Consider the following 18,851-nt stretch of genomic DNA (forward strand, 5'->3'; position numbering starts at 1 on the left):
TGGCATATAAGTGAATGAATGTATGAATGAATGAATGAATGAATGAATGAATGAATGAACGAACGAATGACCTGGCTCCCTGTCTTTGGAAACAGCAGTCCAGGAAATGGTGCTGCTGGAACGAAACTGCTCCAGGTGAGGCCTTCACAGATTATTTGCCCAGACGGATGCTGCCCCTTCCGACCAGAACGGAGACCTTCTGCCAGCCCACCCACCTGCCCCTCAAGTTCGGTAGGTGCCGGTCCAATCCTGCAATCCCGCCAGCAAGCGGAACCCCTGCCCTGCAGACTCACCGTAGGGATGCCCTGCCAACCACATGGAGGAGCTGCTGGTCCTGGGCAGCCACGGGTGAGTCGCTAGGTGGGACGCCGGGTCAGCGGACCACCGCCCTGAGCCAGTCAAGGGGGGGCCCCCAGTCACCATGAGGTTGGAGTTCAAACCGTTCGCGGTGCAACCGGCAGGATGTATCCGCGCGAAGTCGGCCAGCTCTTTGCTTTCTCTAAGGGGAGGAAAGACGAGGGAAAGGATTAGGAGCGAGGGCAGCCTTTGCCAACCTGGTGCCCACCAAGTGTTTGGATTATAACTCCCATCAGCCGTAAGTTTCCATAGCTATTCTAGGCTGCATCAACAGAAGTATATAGTCCTGGGGAAATCATAGTACCGCACTATTATGTCTTGCTCAGACCACACCTGGAGGCCTGTGCCCAATTCTGGGCACTACGTACATCTTCCCCTGGGCACACGCTCACCCCAGGAATTTGCTTTTAGTTCCACAGTCCCGACACACTCATAAATATCTGTTCTGTGCAACCCTAAGATGCCCAAATTGGGGGTGGGATGGCTTTTTTGTTGTTTTGTTGGGGGAGGCGGTCAGAGTAACTGCCCCCTTGCTATAAAGTGCCGGGAAGTGTCATTGTGTGGTACCATATACCAAATTAATCATAACCACAGCTTAAAATGCATTATGCTATTTTTTAAAAACAAAATCTGAATTTCATGTTCCACATTTATTTATTAAATGTATATTCTGACCACCCTCCCAAAGTAGCCCAGGGCAGCAAACCACAAGTGATAAAATAGTGAAAGTATCTTTGAAACTTTGATGCACTGGTATACTGGGGACATATTATAGAGCTGACATTTATTCAAAGGCACAGGAATTAAACTAAGAACATACGGCTTTGGGACTCCCTCCTTAGAGAGGCCAGACTTGCTCCCTTCCGCTGGCAGGCAAATATTTCTATTATTATTATTATTCCGGCAGTCCTTTGGGAACTGACTGCTTTTTAAGGAAAGAGCTTTGCTGTTACATTATCTGTATTTTAACGAATCTGGTTTTTGTATTGCTTTAACCCCCACAGATCAGTGGCGTAGCGTGGGGGGTGCAGGGGGGGGCGGCCGCACCGGGCGCAACATCTGGGGGTTAGGGTTAGGGGGCGCAAATCCACAGGTTAGGGGGCGCAAATTACTTGCCTTGCCCCGGGTGCTGACAACCCACGCTACGCCACTGCCACAGGTAGCTTAATTGCTGGTTAACATTAACCTTTTACACGTTCTCATCTATATGTGTTTCATCTGCCTTTGTTTAAATTTTTGTGAGCTGCCTTGAGTCCAGTTGGGGGGGGATATATATGAATAAAAAGAGGAGGAGGAGGAGGAGGAGGAGGAGGAGAGAAGGAGAAGGAGAAAGAAGAGAAAGAAAAAGAGAAAGAGAAAGAGAAAGAGAAAGAAAAAGAGGAGAAGAAGAAAAGGAGAAGGAGAAGGAGGAGGAGGAGGAGGAGAACAAACCAGAGAGATCCCATCTAGTCCACCATCTTGTATTCTACAGTGGCCAACCAGATGCCCTAATCGGAAGCCCCAAAACAGGACGGTGGGGGGGGGACACACCTCATGTTTCCCAGAAGCAGCTATTTAGCGGCAGGTGCATTTCCACCACCCCTATTCAGTTCCTCCTCCGCCCGCCAAACGGAGAAATGGAATTGTGAAGACGCCGCCCAGCAGCCGCCCTCCGTGCCCAGGTCTTCCCGGCAGTCCACTGTTCCCGGATCCCCAGCTGCCAAGCATCTCCCCAAGCACAACCTGCGCTCCGCGCAGCCCACCCACAGGGGCGTCACCTGAGGAGCTTCTCCTGGTCTCGTTCCAGACGACTCGCCAGGAGGTGGCTGTCTCGGTGGCGCGGGCGGTCGTCCCCACAGTCCTCGCTGGAGCGTCCGTGTCCTGGAAGTCACGAGCAGAGGACAGTTGGCAAGAGAGCAAGATCAAGCCTGGTGGAATTGGGGTGGGTGCTGAGCGCTCTAGTTCCGCCCCGCGCCCACAAAACTCCGGTTCCCAGGGTTCTTTGTGGGAAGACCATAGCAGAGCACGGAAGGGCCAACTTATGGTGCAAATCTATGTCCTGAGAGAGCCATTTCCGCCTCCAGAGGAGGTGTGGTTGCGGGCTACACACCCAGCCACCTCGCGAATCCCCGGCCGCATCATCCCTGGCCAGCCAATTAGCTGGCTCTGGGGGTGGGACTGGCCCTATTTAACACAGTTGCGCCAGGGACCTCCCTCTTTTGCCGCTTACCAGCTGTTCCTGTTTCCCACCCTCCCGCCCTATAAGGTTTTTGTTCCTGGACTTTGGCTGGTTGCTGTTGAGGGACCTGGTAGGAATTTTTTCCATTTGGCAAATTGGCACCAGCCACTTGTTTTTCGCCTACCTAGTAGCAAATTGTCACAACTTTCTGGGTATTGGCGGTTAGGCATTGGTACTGGTATACAGTGGTACCTCTGGATATGTACTTAATTCGTTCCAGAGGTCCATTCTTAACCTGAAACTGTTCTTAACCTGAAGCACCACTTTAGCTAATGGGGCCTCCCGCTGCCGCCGCGCTGCTGGAGCATGATTTCTGTTCTCATCCTGAAGCAAAGTTCTTAACCTGAGGTACTATTTCTGGGTTAGTGGAGTCTGTAGCCTGAAGCGTATGTAACCTGAGGTACCACTGTAGTTCTGTAGATGGAAGAGGGGGGGAAGCACCATCACCTGCCCCACATATTGAAGGGTAGTCCCATAAAGGATTCCAGGGGGCGTGGCGCTGTCTGAAGCCTAGGGAGGTGGGGGCCCAAGGCATGCCCCCTATCGGAGACCCAGGGGAGTTCCTAGTTGATGTGCATCAGCAGGACTCCCCCACTGGTGGTTAACCCTTCCCGGACTTCAAGCGGACGGGCTGAAGTCGGATATAGTCGGTTAGGACCAATGCCTAAGCCAATACCGCTCATCACCTGTAACCAATAAAGCTGTGGCCTTATTTAGCCCATTAACCTTAATAATTGTGTCATGTGTCTTTATTTCCACAGGGGGAGGGGAGGAACTCGCCACGCAACCAAGGTGGGCTTCCAGTTTTGGAGATGCTGAAGGGACCCCTCCTAAATCATTCGACCCGGTTAGGTTGACTTGGTGGTGGCAGTAACAGCAGCTGGGAGCTGGCATTTAAAATTCCCACACTGCCCTCTGACACATCAGTTCAGTGCCTTGTGGGAAATCCATGTGAAGCCCAAACACTCTCCTTCAATTCCCCACAACGTTCCAAAGCAATCTCACATCAGTAAGCTCTGCAGGGCATTGATAGGTTGCCTTCCAGGCCCAGTCGCCTGGGAATTTTTGTTTTTGGGAGGCTGTAGGTCCTGTGGGCAGCTGCCGCGTGTCAATGTCAGGCCCGCAGGAAGCTATGCTTTAGGTATGTTGTCTTATCTGCCAGGAGGCGTGAGGGTGTGCAAGCTTCTGGATCACACAGGACTCAATGTCGCGAAGAACCAAGACTGATTCACGCAACCCAGCTGGGAAGTGTATCATTTGCTTCTGGATATAGGTAGGCAGCCGCGTTGGTCTGCCGTAGACGAAACAAAATAAAAAAATTCCTTCCAGTAGCACCTTAGAGACCAACTAAGTTTGTTATTGGTATGAGCTTTCATGTGCATGCACATGTGTATCTGAAGAAGTGTGCATGCACACAAAAGCTCATACCAATAACAAACTTAGTTGGTCTCTAAGGTGCAACTGGAAGGAATTTTTTTATTTTGCTTCTGGAAATGATTTTGTGCCCCTGATAAGAGGACGGCTTTCATGCAGCAACAAAAAAAGATTGTGCAATGGGCTGCAGTTCTTACTTGCAGTGATGCCAACAGGATTTCCTGGGCCCTGGTAAAGTGTGGATTGCACCTACCCACACCTGCAATCTGTTGGCAAGAACTGCTACTTAGGCATATGTATTAACCTTCCCTAGCCTACCTCACAGGGCTGTTGCAAAGATAAAAGGGGAGGGTGGGGAAGGCAATGTACTCAACCTTGGGCTCCTGGAAGGAAAAGCAAGCTCTAAATATATAGTGCCATGGATGGAAAGAAAACTAAACATGCACACAGCCATGAAACAGCCCCCCCCCCACCCTTTGCTTTAACTGCAAGACTTCAGAGTCTGACTATTTACAGAATACAAAAACAAAGAAAATTTCGCAACCCTGATAAATAAAAACAACCAAAAAATACTCTAAGTACATGCAGGTTCACAACTTTGGTGCCTGGGCTACCGACTCCCAAGTCTAGCCTACCTCAAAGGGCTGCTGTGAAAGTTTTAAAAGGGGGGAGGGAAAGGGAAGACAAGATTGCATTTTAAATGTTTTGTTGGAAGCCGCCCAGAGTGGCTGGGGAAACCCAGCCAGATGGGCAGGGTATAAATAATAATAATAATTTATTTATTTATTTATTTATTATTATTATTATTATTATATACAGCCTTGAGCTCCTAGGATGAAAGAAAGATACAAATACACGATGCCATTCAGGTAAAGAAAAATAAACATTCACAGTGCCAGAAAAACATCCCTCTTTGCTTGTACTCAACATTCCCACAACCCTGATCTTTTGCTTAGTAGTTTGACAACCCTGGAAATGTAAAAATGCATCCACTATATTATTGCAAAAACCGGTTGGTCAATGCAAAACGATGGTTTAAAAATCTGTATTAGCTTCCTACTAAATAACACCAGTAACACTAAGTAAACTCTGCCTAATTGCTTTTAAAATAGGATTGGAGGAAGCGAGGGGCATATTAACAACATAATCCTATGTCTACTCAAAAGTAAATCCTCTTCACTTCCATGGGGTTTACTCCCAAGTAAATGGGATTAGGATTGTAGCCTTGCACTTGGAAAAGTGAGTCTAGGATGCTGGGAAGGAGCAGATTCAGGGCACTCTCAGAATTAGAGACGTAAACTGCATTGTTCAGCAGACCAGGGAAAAACGAAACTTGTATAGCTCTTTATATTTAGAAAATAGCTATCAGCACATTTTAATGGCATCATTAACTGCATGTGCACTTTTAGATTTCTTTCCAAAAAATATTTGATGGACAAAAAGTACAATATGCTGCTCTTTCATATTTCAATGCCTCATATGTACACTTGGAGGGGGGAAAAGAATTGGCACCGAGGCTGCAGTCCTAAAATGTTCAGAAGTCTTAAATTCATGAAGCAGAGAGACACACTTTTGATCTGGTTTTGATGTGCACAGCCTCCCAAGAATAAAGGAAATGAAGACCCAAAGGTTCACAAACCAGACAAGCGGGTGCACTGGAAAAAGAAGGGAGGGCCCAAATTCTGCAGACAAAAAGTGGGGCATGATTCTCCTATGAAGGACCACTCTCCCCATCTTTAGTTGTGATTTGTGCATTGGCAGTGGGTTGGCCCTAGATGACCCTTGTGCGTCGCTTCCAACTCTACTGGACCGGAAGACTCCTAAAACATCAGCTGTATGCGGCACGGATTTGCTGTGGAACAGCCCTGCTTTGCACTAATTTAAAGGAAAAGAAAACAGCACACCTTCAGGTTGAAGTTGCAGGTAGGTAGCAGTGTTGGTCTGCCGTAGTCAAAACAAAATAAAAAATTCCTTCCAGTAGCACCTTAGAGACCAACTAAGTTTGTTACTGGTGTGAGCTTTCATGGGTGATACAGTCATCAACAGGTTTACCACACCTATCAGCCAATCACCCATCCCCACCACCCTTTTAAGTATAGTGGACACTCGGGTAGAGAGCGTGATCCGTGCGGGACACACGTTCACAATCCGCAGCGGTGAGTCTGTGCGTGTGTGGGTTGCGATTAGGCACTTCCGTGCATGCGTGACCACTGAAACCTGGAAGTAACCCGAAAAAACAACCTGAAGCATCTGTAACCTGAGGTATGACAGTAATACAGTGGTACCCCGCAAGACGAATGCCTCAGAAGACGAAAAACTCGCTAGACGAAAGGGTTTTTCGTTTTCTGAGGTGCTTTGCAAGACGGATTTTCCTAAGGGCTTGCTTCACTAGACGAAACGGCCCTGCCTCTCGTGTCATGGCGACGGTAACTGCACGCACGCACACTCGCTTCCCCGCTCCTCCGGCTCCCTCCCACCTTCCGGCTGACGGTTAGTGCCTCGCACCGCTGCCCACCCCCCTTGCGCGCTCCCCTCAGAGAGCCGTTGCCGCCAGCGCCTCTCTCTCCCTGGAGTCGCGCTCCTGAGCCCCGCCGCCCTCCAGCAGCCGCGTTGCACGGTGGCCACAAGGCGCGGGTGAGTCTGAGGTACCGGCTGCGGCAGCTGTCCTGCTTCTCCCCGCCGCTGTCAGTGTTTAAATGCAGTGGTGCTTCGCAAGACGAAAAAACTCGCATAACGAAAAAACTCGCGGAACAAATTAATTTCGTCTTGCGAGGCACCACTGTACCACACCCCACCTTCTCACTATACAGTGGTACCTCGGGTTACATACGCTTCAGGTTACAGACTCCGCTAACCCAGAGACAGTACCTCAGATTAAGAACTTTGCTTCAGGATGAGAACAGAAATCGTGCTCCGACGGCAGCAGGAGGCCCCATTAGCTAAAGTGGTGCTTCAAGTTAAGAACAGTTTCAGGTTAAGTACAGACCTCCTGAACGAATAAAGTTCTTAACCTGAGGTATATAAGGGTCTGGTGACTTCTGTTTCAGTGTATCTGAAGAAGTGTGCATGCACACGAAAGCCCATGCCAAGAACAAACTTAGTTGGTCTCTAAAGTGCTACTGGAAGGAATTTTTTTATTTTGTTTCAACTTCAGATTGAAGATACGGTATGCCAGACAAACGTGAAGTGCAACTCGGCAGCTACGCTGTGCAAAACGGCAGGCTGCTTGGTGTTTTGGTGTTCGCCGTTCATGCATTTTTGGAGGGATGAGGTGCACGGCGCAATTACCATATTTTCGCTCTATAAGGCGCAACAGACCATAAGACGCACCTATTTTTTGGAGGAAGAAAACAAGAAAAAAATATATTCTGAATCCCAGAAGCCACAACAGCAAGAGGGATCGCTGTGCAGCAATCCCTCTTGCTGTTCTGGCTTCTGGGATAGCTGAGCAGCCTGCATTCACTCCATAAGACGCACACACATTTCCTCTTACTTTTTAGGAGGGAAAAAGTGTGTCTTATAGAGCGAAAAATACGGTACTCCCCAGAGATTCTCACACTCCCTCTGCCCTCTGGAGATGGAAATGTGTATGACTTCATTCTCTCCACTGCTGAATTTGTCGCTCATTCTACTGAAGGGATGCAAACCCTAAAGTATGACGAGTCTAGCTAACATTTTAACAAGGCATCCCAAGAAAGGTTTGTTTGTTTTTAAACCAAATCAAGGAGAAAATCTGTTGTTGATTTTCTAGGTGCAGATATTTCCCGCCCTCTAAAAAATAAGGTGCGGGCCATACCAGCAAATAGAGATCGGGAAGCACACAGAGGCGACAAGCAATGATTTTTGGTGTGAAAATTTCCAGAGGGGATCTCCTTTTGCAGGAAAAACAATCTTGCAGCACCTTCAGAGTCTAGCACATTTCTTATAGCAAGACGGGCTCCACTCCATCAGAAGCGCAAAGTCCTATCCTGTGTTGCAGGTACATATATTAAAGGTAAAGGTAAAGGACCCCTGATAGTTAAGTCCAGTCGTGGACGACTCTGGGGTTGCAGCGCTCATCTCGCTCTACTGGCCGAGGGAGCCGACACAGTTTTTCTGGGTCATGTGGCCAGCATGACTAAGCCGCTTCTGGTGAACCAGAGCAGCAGATGGAAATGCCGTTTACCTTCCTGCCGGAGTGGTACCTATTGATCTACTTGCACTTTGACGTGCTTTTGAACTGCTAGGTGGACAGGAGGAGGGACCGAACAACAGGAGCTCACCCTGTCGTGGGAATTTGAACTGCCGACCTTCTGATCGGCAAGCCCAAGGCTCAGTGGTTTAGACCACAGCGCCACCCACGTAAGATACATCTATTACAGAGTGGTAAATAGTGAGGTCAGAAGGAAATGAAATTATAGAATCAGAGGAAAGGAGAGCTGGAAGAGTCGACAAGGGTCATCTAGCCCAACCCTCTGCAGTCCAAGAATCTTTTGCCCAACGTGGGACTTGAACCCGCAACCCTGAGATTAAGAGTACAGTAGTGGTGCCTCAGGTTAAGAACTTAATTCGTTCCGGAGGTCCGTTCTTAACCTGAAACTGTTCTTAACGTGAAGCACCACTTTAGCTAATGGGGCCTCCTGCTGCTGCCGTGCTGCCGGAGCATGATTTCTGTTCTCATCCTGAAGCAAAGTTCTTAACCCGAGGTACTATTTCTGGGTTAGCGGAATCTGTAACCTGAAGTGTCTGTAACCCGAGGTACCACTGTATTGTGCTCTACTGACTGAGCAAAATGCACACGGGGCTATAACTGCGTCATAAACAGGGCTCCCTTGCGAAAGATTTTAGAAAAACCTCCCTAGTTTTGCTGGTGAAAACACGGAGAGCATATCAGGGACTGACCCTCGCTGCTTTCGGTCTCCCAAACCTCTTCGCCCAGCGACACCAAACCTTCCCTGCAACGCATGCCGGAGTCCACAACCCAAATGCGGAGTGCTTGGTGCCAGCTGATTTGGGGTTATTTTTGCACCTGCTAACTAAGCCCAGCCAACAGGCAGCCTCGGGGGTGACCCTCACCGCAATGGCACATCCAGCACACTAACCCCCACCCCTGCCACGCAGTGCGTTTTATTTATTTAATGAAATGTTCAGCCGCTTTTCAGGGGGGCTGCTGGGTTGGAGGCAGCCTGGACTCAGTCTCTTGCACACAGACACACACTCTCTGCCACTCTAGCATGAGCCAAAATGGCCTGAAACCAAACAAACAACTGGCGTGGTGTTTATTTTTGCAAGACACATTATTATTATTCCAAACTATTTGTTGCTGCGGCGGTTCATTGTGACGTCTGACTGCAAAAAATAAGGAGGGTGGATAACAGCCAGCATACTCTTTGCTCTTTCTCTCTCCCCCCCCACTTGCTCATAAATGTCACCCACCCCATTCCTGCAACAGGATAAGCCCCCCCCCCCCTGCAATTTACAAGCCGGCAATTGTCTCCAGCAACTCAATGGCCGGTCTTGTCTCGATAAAATACGCCCGGCGTTTGACGCACGAAGCGCCTTCAAGATTCAATCAGTTATGCGCAGGCTAAAGCCAGAGGGGTGGGGAGCAACCCTGGCCCCCGTTGCCTCAGCAACTGATGCCCTGCATTAAAGGAGTATAGGTTTACTTGCCAAATACGAGGAGATTAGCCAAGTAAAGCCCTGGGCTTTTCTCTTAAGGGTGGGGGGGAAACGCTTCTGAGCATTCAAGCGCCCTCCACTCGGCGCAAGCGGACTAATGTTATTAGCGAAAACGTCTCTTGGCACACTGGGACGAGGGGAAAGGGGCGGACGTGGCTGGAGAGAAAGGCAGGCCTTGTTTTCTTTCTGAAAGCCAATTCCATCGCTTAGCAACCGCCCGGGCAGCCTGGCAGAATGCAAGCCTTGTTTGCAGGCTTTTAGTTCTGCTCAGTAAATTATGTTTAACGCGGCCGGGGAGGGCGGCCGGGGTGGGGTGGGCTGCGGTGCAGAGCAAGGGTTGGGGGGCCCTCTCTCCAAATCAGCTCAGACAAACAAATCCCCTCCGTGGGCTTGCAGCCACCACCACCACCCCACCCCGTCTCCTGGCTCCAGCCAAAGCAGTGGGCCGGGGAGGGGGGGGGCTGTGGGAATCGGGTGCGAGGCGGAGCAGGGGGACGTCTGCCAGAAAAAACCGAGGCCCCGGAACAAAAGCGCTGGCCTGACCGTCGGTGGCAGACGGACTGATGGATACGTCCAAGTCTGCCTCTCCCTTTCTGAAGCGCAAAGAGGGAGGGTTCGCTCCGCCAGGCCCAACGCATCTGCCTCGGAGAGCATCAGCGGCGCATCTTGGAGTGGCCAGGGAAGGAAGGAGAGCCAGGAAGGCTGCAGGGCCGCCAGCGAGCATGGGAAGGCGCATGTCTTGCGAGCTGGCGACAATGAACGGCATCCTCAGCTGGCTGGAATCCTGCTCCTCTTGGCTATACAGTCATACCTCATGTTACATTTGCTTCAGGTTGTGTCCCGCGGCGACCCGGAAGTAATGGAACAGGTTACTTCCGGGTTTCGCCGCTTGCCCATGCGCAGATGTGCAAAATGACGTCACGCGCAAGCGCAGAAGCGGTGAATCGCGACCCACACATGCGCAGAGGCGGGTTGCGTTCTTTTCAGGTTGCGAACAGGCCTCCGGAACAGATCCCGTTCGCAGCCAGAGGTACCACTGTAAATTTAAGGAGCACTCTGCAAATTCTAGAATTAAGATGCCTTCGCTCTTGGCTCTACCTCTCTCACACTCAGATGCATGCACCAGCCCCTCCCAAATCTCAGCAACCTCAGTCGGTGTGCAAAAATCCCTTTCTGAGCCAAATCCTGTGTGCATTTTAACAACACGGGTCATTTTTCATATGGGACCCCTAAACTTAAAAACTAGCCAGTGGGTAACACAGTGGAACCTCGGTTGTCGAACGTAATCTGGTCCAGAAGACCGTCTGACTTCTGACAACCGAGGCACAAAGGGTGGTCAGCAAATTCCATTGAGAAATGCACCTCGAAAGCTGTTCGATTTCTGAAAAGCGTTCAGAAACAGAGGCAATTACTTCCAGGTTTTCGGCGTTCGAAAGCCGAAACATTTGGCTACCGAGACGCTCGAAAACCGAGGTTCCACTGTAAATACTTTTTCTCATGGAGGTCTTAATGTTGTGAGAGTTATATCCAGTGATGTTAACACCGCAAAGGCTTTCAGCCTCGACACGGCGCTGCTACACATAATTCACGCTCTAATATTTTGTGCAAAGCTTCTGTTCAATTTGGCAAATGGACCGGACTCCCTGACCCTCAAACCCAACAGTAATGCGAGTTGTCAGTTAATTCTGCTATGGGTTTGATTTTTCATCATGTCTCTCGTTCCTTTTCCTTCTCTGTTGCACAGCACACCCATGTACAACTCAAAACCCTGGTGAAGATTTGACGTTTTCATCCCCAAAAAGTTTTTGATTTGAGTTTCTACTGAAATGAGATTGCATTTTAATGTTGTACTTTAATCTTGTTTTTAAGTTGTATTTTAATCAATGGTTTTTATACCTGGTGTTAGCCGCCCTGAGCCCGGTCTTGGCTGCAGAGGGCGGGGTATAAATAAAGATTACTATTATTATTATTATTATTATTATTATTATTATTGCTGCCACAAAACAGCGGCTCATTTTGGCTCATTATGCTAGAAAAGGGGGACCCCATGTCCCCAAAGACATTATTATTTTTTTACCACTGGTAGACCACATGGTTTGCATATGGACTATCCCAGCTTCGGTTCTGGGCATTTGTCATTTAAAAGGAACCAAGCCGCAAACCCTGTGAGAAGACTCTTGGCCAAATCTCTGAAGAGCTGCTGCCATTCAGGGCCAAGAATGCTGCGCTCGATGGCTCAATGGGTTCACCCATTATATGGTAGCTTCCAACCTTCCCCTTCTAGAGCTGCTTCCAAGTTTATGGTGGAATCCAGTGTGGTTCATTCATGTGATGATGATGATGATGATTTGCGGTACCCACACAGGGCTGTTGGGACCAAAAAGGCCATTTGAACCAGATTCTCCCTCTAACAAAATAACTCATTAAATGTTCACAGTTGCCGCTGGTAGGAGGGACCTTTTGTGGTATGTGGGTAGGCTCTCTGGCCCCGTTCCTACTTCCTTTTGCTCCTCACCTGAGCACAACCAGCACCATTTTGTTCTCAGCGACCTATTGCCACAGATCATCCCATGATCCCATTGCCAACACCTCGCTAGGAGGAGCCGGTTGCTCAAGATCAGGGCCGTTTCCACAAAATGCAGCAAGTAGCTATGTCCGGCTTTAAAATAAGAGCAATAACACAGAGGTCTTGAGCAAGACCTGTTTTTCACTCTTGGGCAAGCTACAGTTAGGCAAAGAACACTCTTGGACAACAGCTGAACATTGAAAACGGAACAAGACACCCAGAAATGGATTTTCCCAGCACCACCAAAAGAACAAGCCTCCATTTTGCCCAGACACAACTCACTCACTCTAATATCTATCTATATCTATCTATCTATCTATCTATCTATCTATCTATCTATCTATCTATCATCTATCTATCTATCTATATCATCTATCATCTATCTATCTATCTATCTATCTATCTATCATCTATCTATCTATCTATCTATCTATCATCTATCATCTATCTATATCTATCTATCATATATCGTTCAAAATGTACCCGTGTATAGTGCAAAATGTCAGGCTATGCACCAAATGCTGCATTGGCACCAAAAAAATCAGGTTTATCCTCTACCACAGGGGTCGGCAAAGTTTTTGAGGCTTGGGTCAGTTCACAGTCCCACAGACGCCGCGGTGGGCCAGGGTGTGCACACGCGCTCACACGCAGGCACAAACGCTATTTCTGATGCTTCGTCCAGCGCGGAGGAAGTGTGCGCAGCTTCCCATTGGCTGCAGGAGCTTCCTGCAACCAATGGGAAGCCGGCCAGCGTCGTGGAAGGTATTCCCCGCTCTGCTCCGCGATGGTTTAGCGTGGTGCGCGGGAGCCAACCGAGCGGGCGACAGGGGTCCATGAGCAGGTTAAATGACCCTCATGGGCCGCTTGTGGTCCATGGGCCTTAGGTTGCCAACCCCTGCTCCACCACGACTGCCAACACATCATTCAGGAACGTAACTTCCTACTAGGAGTTCTTGAGGAAGAAGTGGGGCTCTTCAGCACAGCTCTAAGACAATTTTCCTCAAATGACCCAGCAAAGCTAAACAGGGATGCAGATATTCCAGAGCAGGACCGTGAAACAGGGACTGTCCTGGATAAATATGCACAGCTGGAGTTTATGCCTTTAAAAATTAAAATAAAATACACACGCACACACGGGTTGACAGCCAAGCAAACAGAAAACAAAGCAGTTTTTCTAGGTCCAGTTGCTAGAACAGGTCTTATTCCTGCGCCCTCCCCAGAAAACCGCTTCTTTAGACACACACGTCAGCTGAATAAACAGGTTTTGTGCTTCACTCCACACCTCCAAACTGGCCAAAAAATGCTGGGCTTTGCCACAGGGTGAACCTGCCAAAAGCCACTGGCCCTGCCTATAACCCAGACCCATCAAAAACCAGCTGGACGCCAGTCTCCTGGCTCAGCCAACACTTCCAATAAATTGCTTTTCTCAATAATAATAATAATAATAATAATAATAATAATAATAATAAAGCCGAGTGACCAACATTACAGAGAACTTAAGTGACACACAGACACAACCCTCACAATTACTCAGGCTAAAAGATGGCTACCGACACCAACGGCAGATTTTCAGCTTGTTTTTAACAGCTGTGGTCAAGGGGAGATTTGTTTTTCAAAATGCAGGGCTGACCCAGCTAGAAGGAACCAGCAGTCATTTTGCATCATTCCCTACTGAGCATAGTAGGGCTTTCTCGTGAGTAAGCATATATAGGGTCAGACAGTCTTTCTCCTATACAGTGAATACTGCACATATTTTCTCTCTCAAAAATAATAACCATTTGCTCCTTTTTGTGATACAACAGTGACACCCAATGGCCAGTCTAAATCATTGCAAGTTCATGAGATGGCCTGTTGCATCAGTTTCTACCTCGTGGGAAATAAAAATTTGACCAGCCTCCGCTCAGTATGGAAGGAGCCCTGGGTGATTACGGCACCTCTTGTAAAAATTAAATGTGGCAGTTCACAGATAAAGGGGTGCTTGTTTGAGAGAGGAGCTCAGAGCCTTTGAAAAACAAAGGAGAGAGACCTTCGCATGTAACCAGCCACATCTCTGTACAAGGACTTTGGGACGTCTGCAAAGGGCAGAAACAAACACAGACCCCCTTTGCATTCTAGGAGAGCTTTCAGACTTAAACACACACCCTTCCGGCCTAGGGAGTTATTACTATCACTACTGGTTATTAAATTTATCAGCCGCCTTCTCTCCGCGCAGGCAATTCTGTCTTGTCGCCTTGTCTTTGCAAAACCACAAAAAAAAACATATATTCTGTAGGATCAATGAGTGGGGTGTGTGTGTGCTGTGAACTCAAAAAGAAAGAATAATCTTAATTCTGCAACATGAAAATACTGAAATCTGCTTGTAAACTATAAACCCAAATGTCCATAAAACTCATTTTTTTGCATCGTTTGTTTTGCATCGTACAGTCCAGGGAAAGACCAACAGGCCTTGCTGGGAACCAGCGCCCCCTCTCATGACTAACAGAAGCCCCCCAGCACATCGCCCCACATCTGCTAGACACTGCAGCACAACGCACCAGTCTTGGCCAGCCTAACACTCCCTAGACATTGGGACTACAACGTCCGACTGCCAATCTCAGCCACAGACATCTAGCTTTGGCAGCGAACTGGGTGAGCTCTGAGGCCCCTTCTGAATCTATGAACCCACAGCAGCTGTGCCACACCCGCAGGGCACAGCCCCCCAAGCAACGCCCACCCAGCCCGATCCATCTAATTCAGGGGTTGGCAACCTAAGGCCCATGGGCCACAAAGGGCTCATGGGGGGGTCATTTAACTGGCCCATGGACCCCCGCTGCCCACTTGGTTGGCTCCCGTGCAATAATGCAGAGGTCTTGAGCAAGACCTGCCTTCCGCTCTTTGGCAAGCTATGGTTAGGCAAAGAACACTCTTGGACAAACAACTGAGCATTGAAAACGGAACAAGACACCCAGAAATGGATTTTACCAGCACCACCAAAAGAAACAAGCCTCCATTTTGCCCAGAGACACACTCACTCACTCACTCTATCATCTATCTATCATCTAAACTCTATCATCCAGCTAAACTGGCCCAGAGCAAAGCAGGGACCACTTTCCGCAATGCTGGCCGGCTTCCCATTGGGAAATAGCGTTTGTGCATATGCGCGCGCACTCCAGCCCACCACGGCGCCTGCGGGACCATGAACCGGCCGGAGCCACAAAACTTTGCTGACCCCTGATCTAATTCCTGAATTGCAGGGAGTTACATGAGCTGAGTCTTCGGTTCCCCTCCATCCACCCTACAATTCTTTTTTTAATTATTATTTTTTTATATATAAATTCATCTTTATTGATTTAAAATATCATCTTACATATACATTGCACATAGTTACAGCAAAATTAAACACAAAAATATAAAAGAAAAAAGATAAAGAAAATAAAAATAAAAAAGCAAAGAAGAGTTAACAATAAGAGATGAACATGGGCTAGAACATCCTGTCTTTTCTAATAAAGTCTTCTGAAAGAAACTTCCAATCATTCTTGTCGTACTTTTTCTATTGTCTTAATTTTATTGCACAGTTTGTTTTATAACTTTTCCTTTATATTTTTCTAGTATATTTATTCCATTTGTTTATTATATACAAGTATCATTCGGTACTGCTAGGATAACGTCATTTTTACAATATAATCTTATATATTCTTTGAATAGTCTCCATTCTCTAAGTATTTTTTGATTTGGGGCCCCTCAGATTTTTCCAGTCAGCTTTGCTAACTGAAAGTACTCTAGCAGGAGTGATTGCCAATCTATTATTGTAGGTGTTGTTTCGCATTTCCAACTATGGCTATCAGTATTCTTGCAGCCGTAATCGAATACATAAGCAGTGGTCTTCTATTTTGCTTTATTCCTATTCGCAGTATTCCTAGAAGGAAAATCTCCGGCCTTACCTACCATCACCTGCTACCCGCCAGAGAATGCCCAGCCACCCTCCCCATCGGGTGACCTACCTTTGACGTTGCCCAGGGAGAGGGCGCGATCGCGGTCCGCCAATCCCGGCCCCACCTTGCCGCCACCGCCGCTGTTGTCCTTCTGCCTCGCCACGGCCACGGCGATGCCCACGGGGAGGTGGCGCACCTCCCCCTCCCCCTGCGACCCGATGCTCTCGCGCCCAAAGGACTTGGCACTCTCGGGGCGCTCAGGCTCCTTCTTCAGCTGTTTGCTGGGCTGGTGGGGCAGCAGCTGCTGGATCCTGGCCGAGGCTTGCAGGGGAGGGTCGGCCTTCATGTGCCCCAAACCGCCAAAGGGGCTCTTCTTGCCGCTGCCCGACCGAGCCGCCGCCGCCTCCTTGGCAAAGCTGCCGCTGTACTTGATGAGGCTCTGCATGGCCGAGCCTTCCCCGTGAGAGGTAGGATGGAGGCCTTCCGCGCTCCGTGTCGCCGTCACCACAGTCCTCTGCAGGCCCCCGGAGTCGAGGTACGCCTTCTTGGCTTCCTCCTCCGCCCGGCTGGCCTGGTTGTGCTGGGCCGCCAAGACCGCCATCTGCGTGGTGGCAAAGTTGCCCATGTCGAAAGGCTTCCATTTCTGCTCGGAGGGCTTGGGGGGCTGGCCGTGGTCGAGGTGCTGCCCCCGGGACGAGGCGGACGACAAAGAAGAAGAGGAGGAAGAACTTTCCAAAGTGCCATAGGTCCTCGCCGCGTCCTTGCAGCCGGGCCGCGGGAACCGCTCCCGCTCGCAGGAGCGATGCTCTGACTCTGAGCCCGGCTTGAGCAAGTCTTTGGAGGCGTGGAAGTCGCCCCTGCTTTCGGGGGAGCCGAGCCGGGGCCTGCTGAGGAACGTCTCTGGGGGGCCCTGCTTCCTGAGCGCCGTGGAGGTGGCCCGGATGACAGAGCCCTTCTCGCGCAAAACCTCCATCCTCTTGGCATCGCCGTGCACCGCAAAGTCCGGGGGCAGCAGGCTGCGGGCGCCGTCGCCCAGGCACCTGTCGGGCAAGGCCTGGAGGACACCCACCCGGGCGGCCGGCGGGTCCTTCTCCTTCACCTTGCCGCCGCCGTTGTCCCGGGCCTGCGAGGCGATCTGGATGGGCCCACTGCGCTCATCGTAAGCCTCCACGGAAGGCACAAAGGTGGGCGCGATGACCTTGTGCTCCCTGCCGGCCTCCTTGGCCAGAGGGAAGATGGTGTACATGTTGGAATGGACCGGCTGCGGGGGGAAGGCGGAGGAAGCGGGGGCCAGCTTCCCCGGCTGGCCCGGAGAGGGGCAGCTGCAGGCCACGTGCAAGGCGGCGGCCCCCGCCCCGGAATCCCCCCTCCGCAGCCGCTCCGAGTGCGAGGAAGGCCTCATGTTCTCGTCGTGCCGCGCGGGGTCCCTGGCGCAGCGGTCCTGCTCCGAGCCCAGCGCTTTCCCCAGAGGGTCCCCTCCGCCGTTGCAGTTGCTGAGCGAGGAGGTCTGCAGCGGGTTCTTGAACTTTGGTTCTCCGCCGTGGGCGCCGCGACTCGGCACGTGCTCAGCCAGGAAGGGGGGCAGCGGCTGCTCCCCGGCCCTGGCACCCTTGTCGGGGGGGCTCACTTTCCTGTCGCTGTCGGGCTTGGCGTCCTGGGTGAGGTCCACCACGCTGTGCGGCCTGGGCTCCTCCCGGGCCTTGCCCTCTTTCTTGGGGCCGGCCAAAAGGACATCGCCCCGGCATGCCCGCTCCTTGCTGACGTCCCTGGCGCCGTCCTTCGAGGCCCTGGGCAGGTGCCCAAGCTCCTTCTCGCGGTGGAGGGTGCTGGGCCCGTGGCCGGCTGCCGTCCTCGAGGGGGGGCCCTGGTGGTGCAGGGGGGGCTGCCCTGCGTGGCCGCCAAGATAAAACCCATCTGCAAAACAAGGAACAGACTTGGTTAACCCCAAGGAAGGCGGAGAGCTTGCAAACATGATTGCACAGATTCAAAGTGCCACAGGGACCCAAACAATGCGATAATTCCAGCAAAATGCGGCATGACTTAATTGTATATGCATAATAATGAAGAACATGGCAGGCATGTGTTAATGGCACAGATTGGCATATAGAGAGCAGAGATGGGTTGGGGTTTTTTGGTTTTTTATTTTACACCATCTGTACCCTATAACACAGAAAGTAAACAAGTTAATGTAATAAACCAAACACGGCAATGTTAATGGTAAAGTGTATTATAATTTGCCTTGGGTTAGTACCCCGTTAGTTCCCAATATTGAAAAGAGATTATTTTGCTTTGGTTTTGGGGGGGCAGAGTTCTCAGATCCTAATGACTTTCATTTACTTTAGCTTCTGTATGCCTGAGACACTTGCTTTTTCCTTTTCGTGTGCATTAGTATTTTGAAATTCAATAATTAAAAAATGGAAAAAGACAACAAAATATCGTTGTGTGCCGGGGAACCCCAAGCTGACCCAGCGGGTGGCAGGGAAAAGGGTTTAAGCTTTCTGTCTTGCTTGGATATGACTTGCACAATTTCAACCATGTGAGATGCAGTCATCCTGCGCCATGCAAACGTCTCTATGCACATTCCATATACATTCAACACCATATTCGTCCCATATACATGCAGCCAGTGTGGTGTGGTGGTTAGAGGGCCACTCTAAGAGCCAGGAGAGACCAGGGTTCGAATTCCCCACCTGACCATGCCAAAGCTCAGTGTGTGACCTGGGGCCAGTCACTGCCTCTCTCAGCCTAACCTGCCTCACAGGGT

General features: G+C 50.0%; 1 protein-coding gene across 4 annotated transcripts in view; it reads right to left on the reverse strand.

Annotated features, from left to right (window-relative positions):
* TNRC18 (trinucleotide repeat containing 18) overlaps positions 1-18,851 on the reverse strand; it is a 128,509-nt gene that overhangs the window by 57,543 nt on the left and 52,115 nt on the right. For all 4 annotated transcript variants that reach the window (XM_083413277.1, XM_083413276.1, XM_083413275.1 and 1 more), the window contains exons 3-5: positions 16,157-18,001; positions 2,115-2,217; positions 294-499 (exon numbers count right to left, since the gene is read on the reverse strand). In XM_083413277.1, the coding sequence (XP_083269403.1) occupies positions 294-499; positions 2,115-2,217; positions 16,157-17,489 (1,642 nt within the window). In that variant the 5' untranslated portion in view covers positions 17,490-18,001. The remainder of the gene's footprint in view (positions 1-293; positions 500-2,114; positions 2,218-16,156; positions 18,002-18,851) is intronic.

This window comes from Podarcis tiliguerta (genome assembly GCF_965153285.1).
Source record: "Podarcis tiliguerta genome assembly, chromosome: 14".
NCBI classification, from domain to species: Eukaryota; Metazoa; Chordata; class Lepidosauria; order Squamata; family Lacertidae; genus Podarcis; species Podarcis tiliguerta.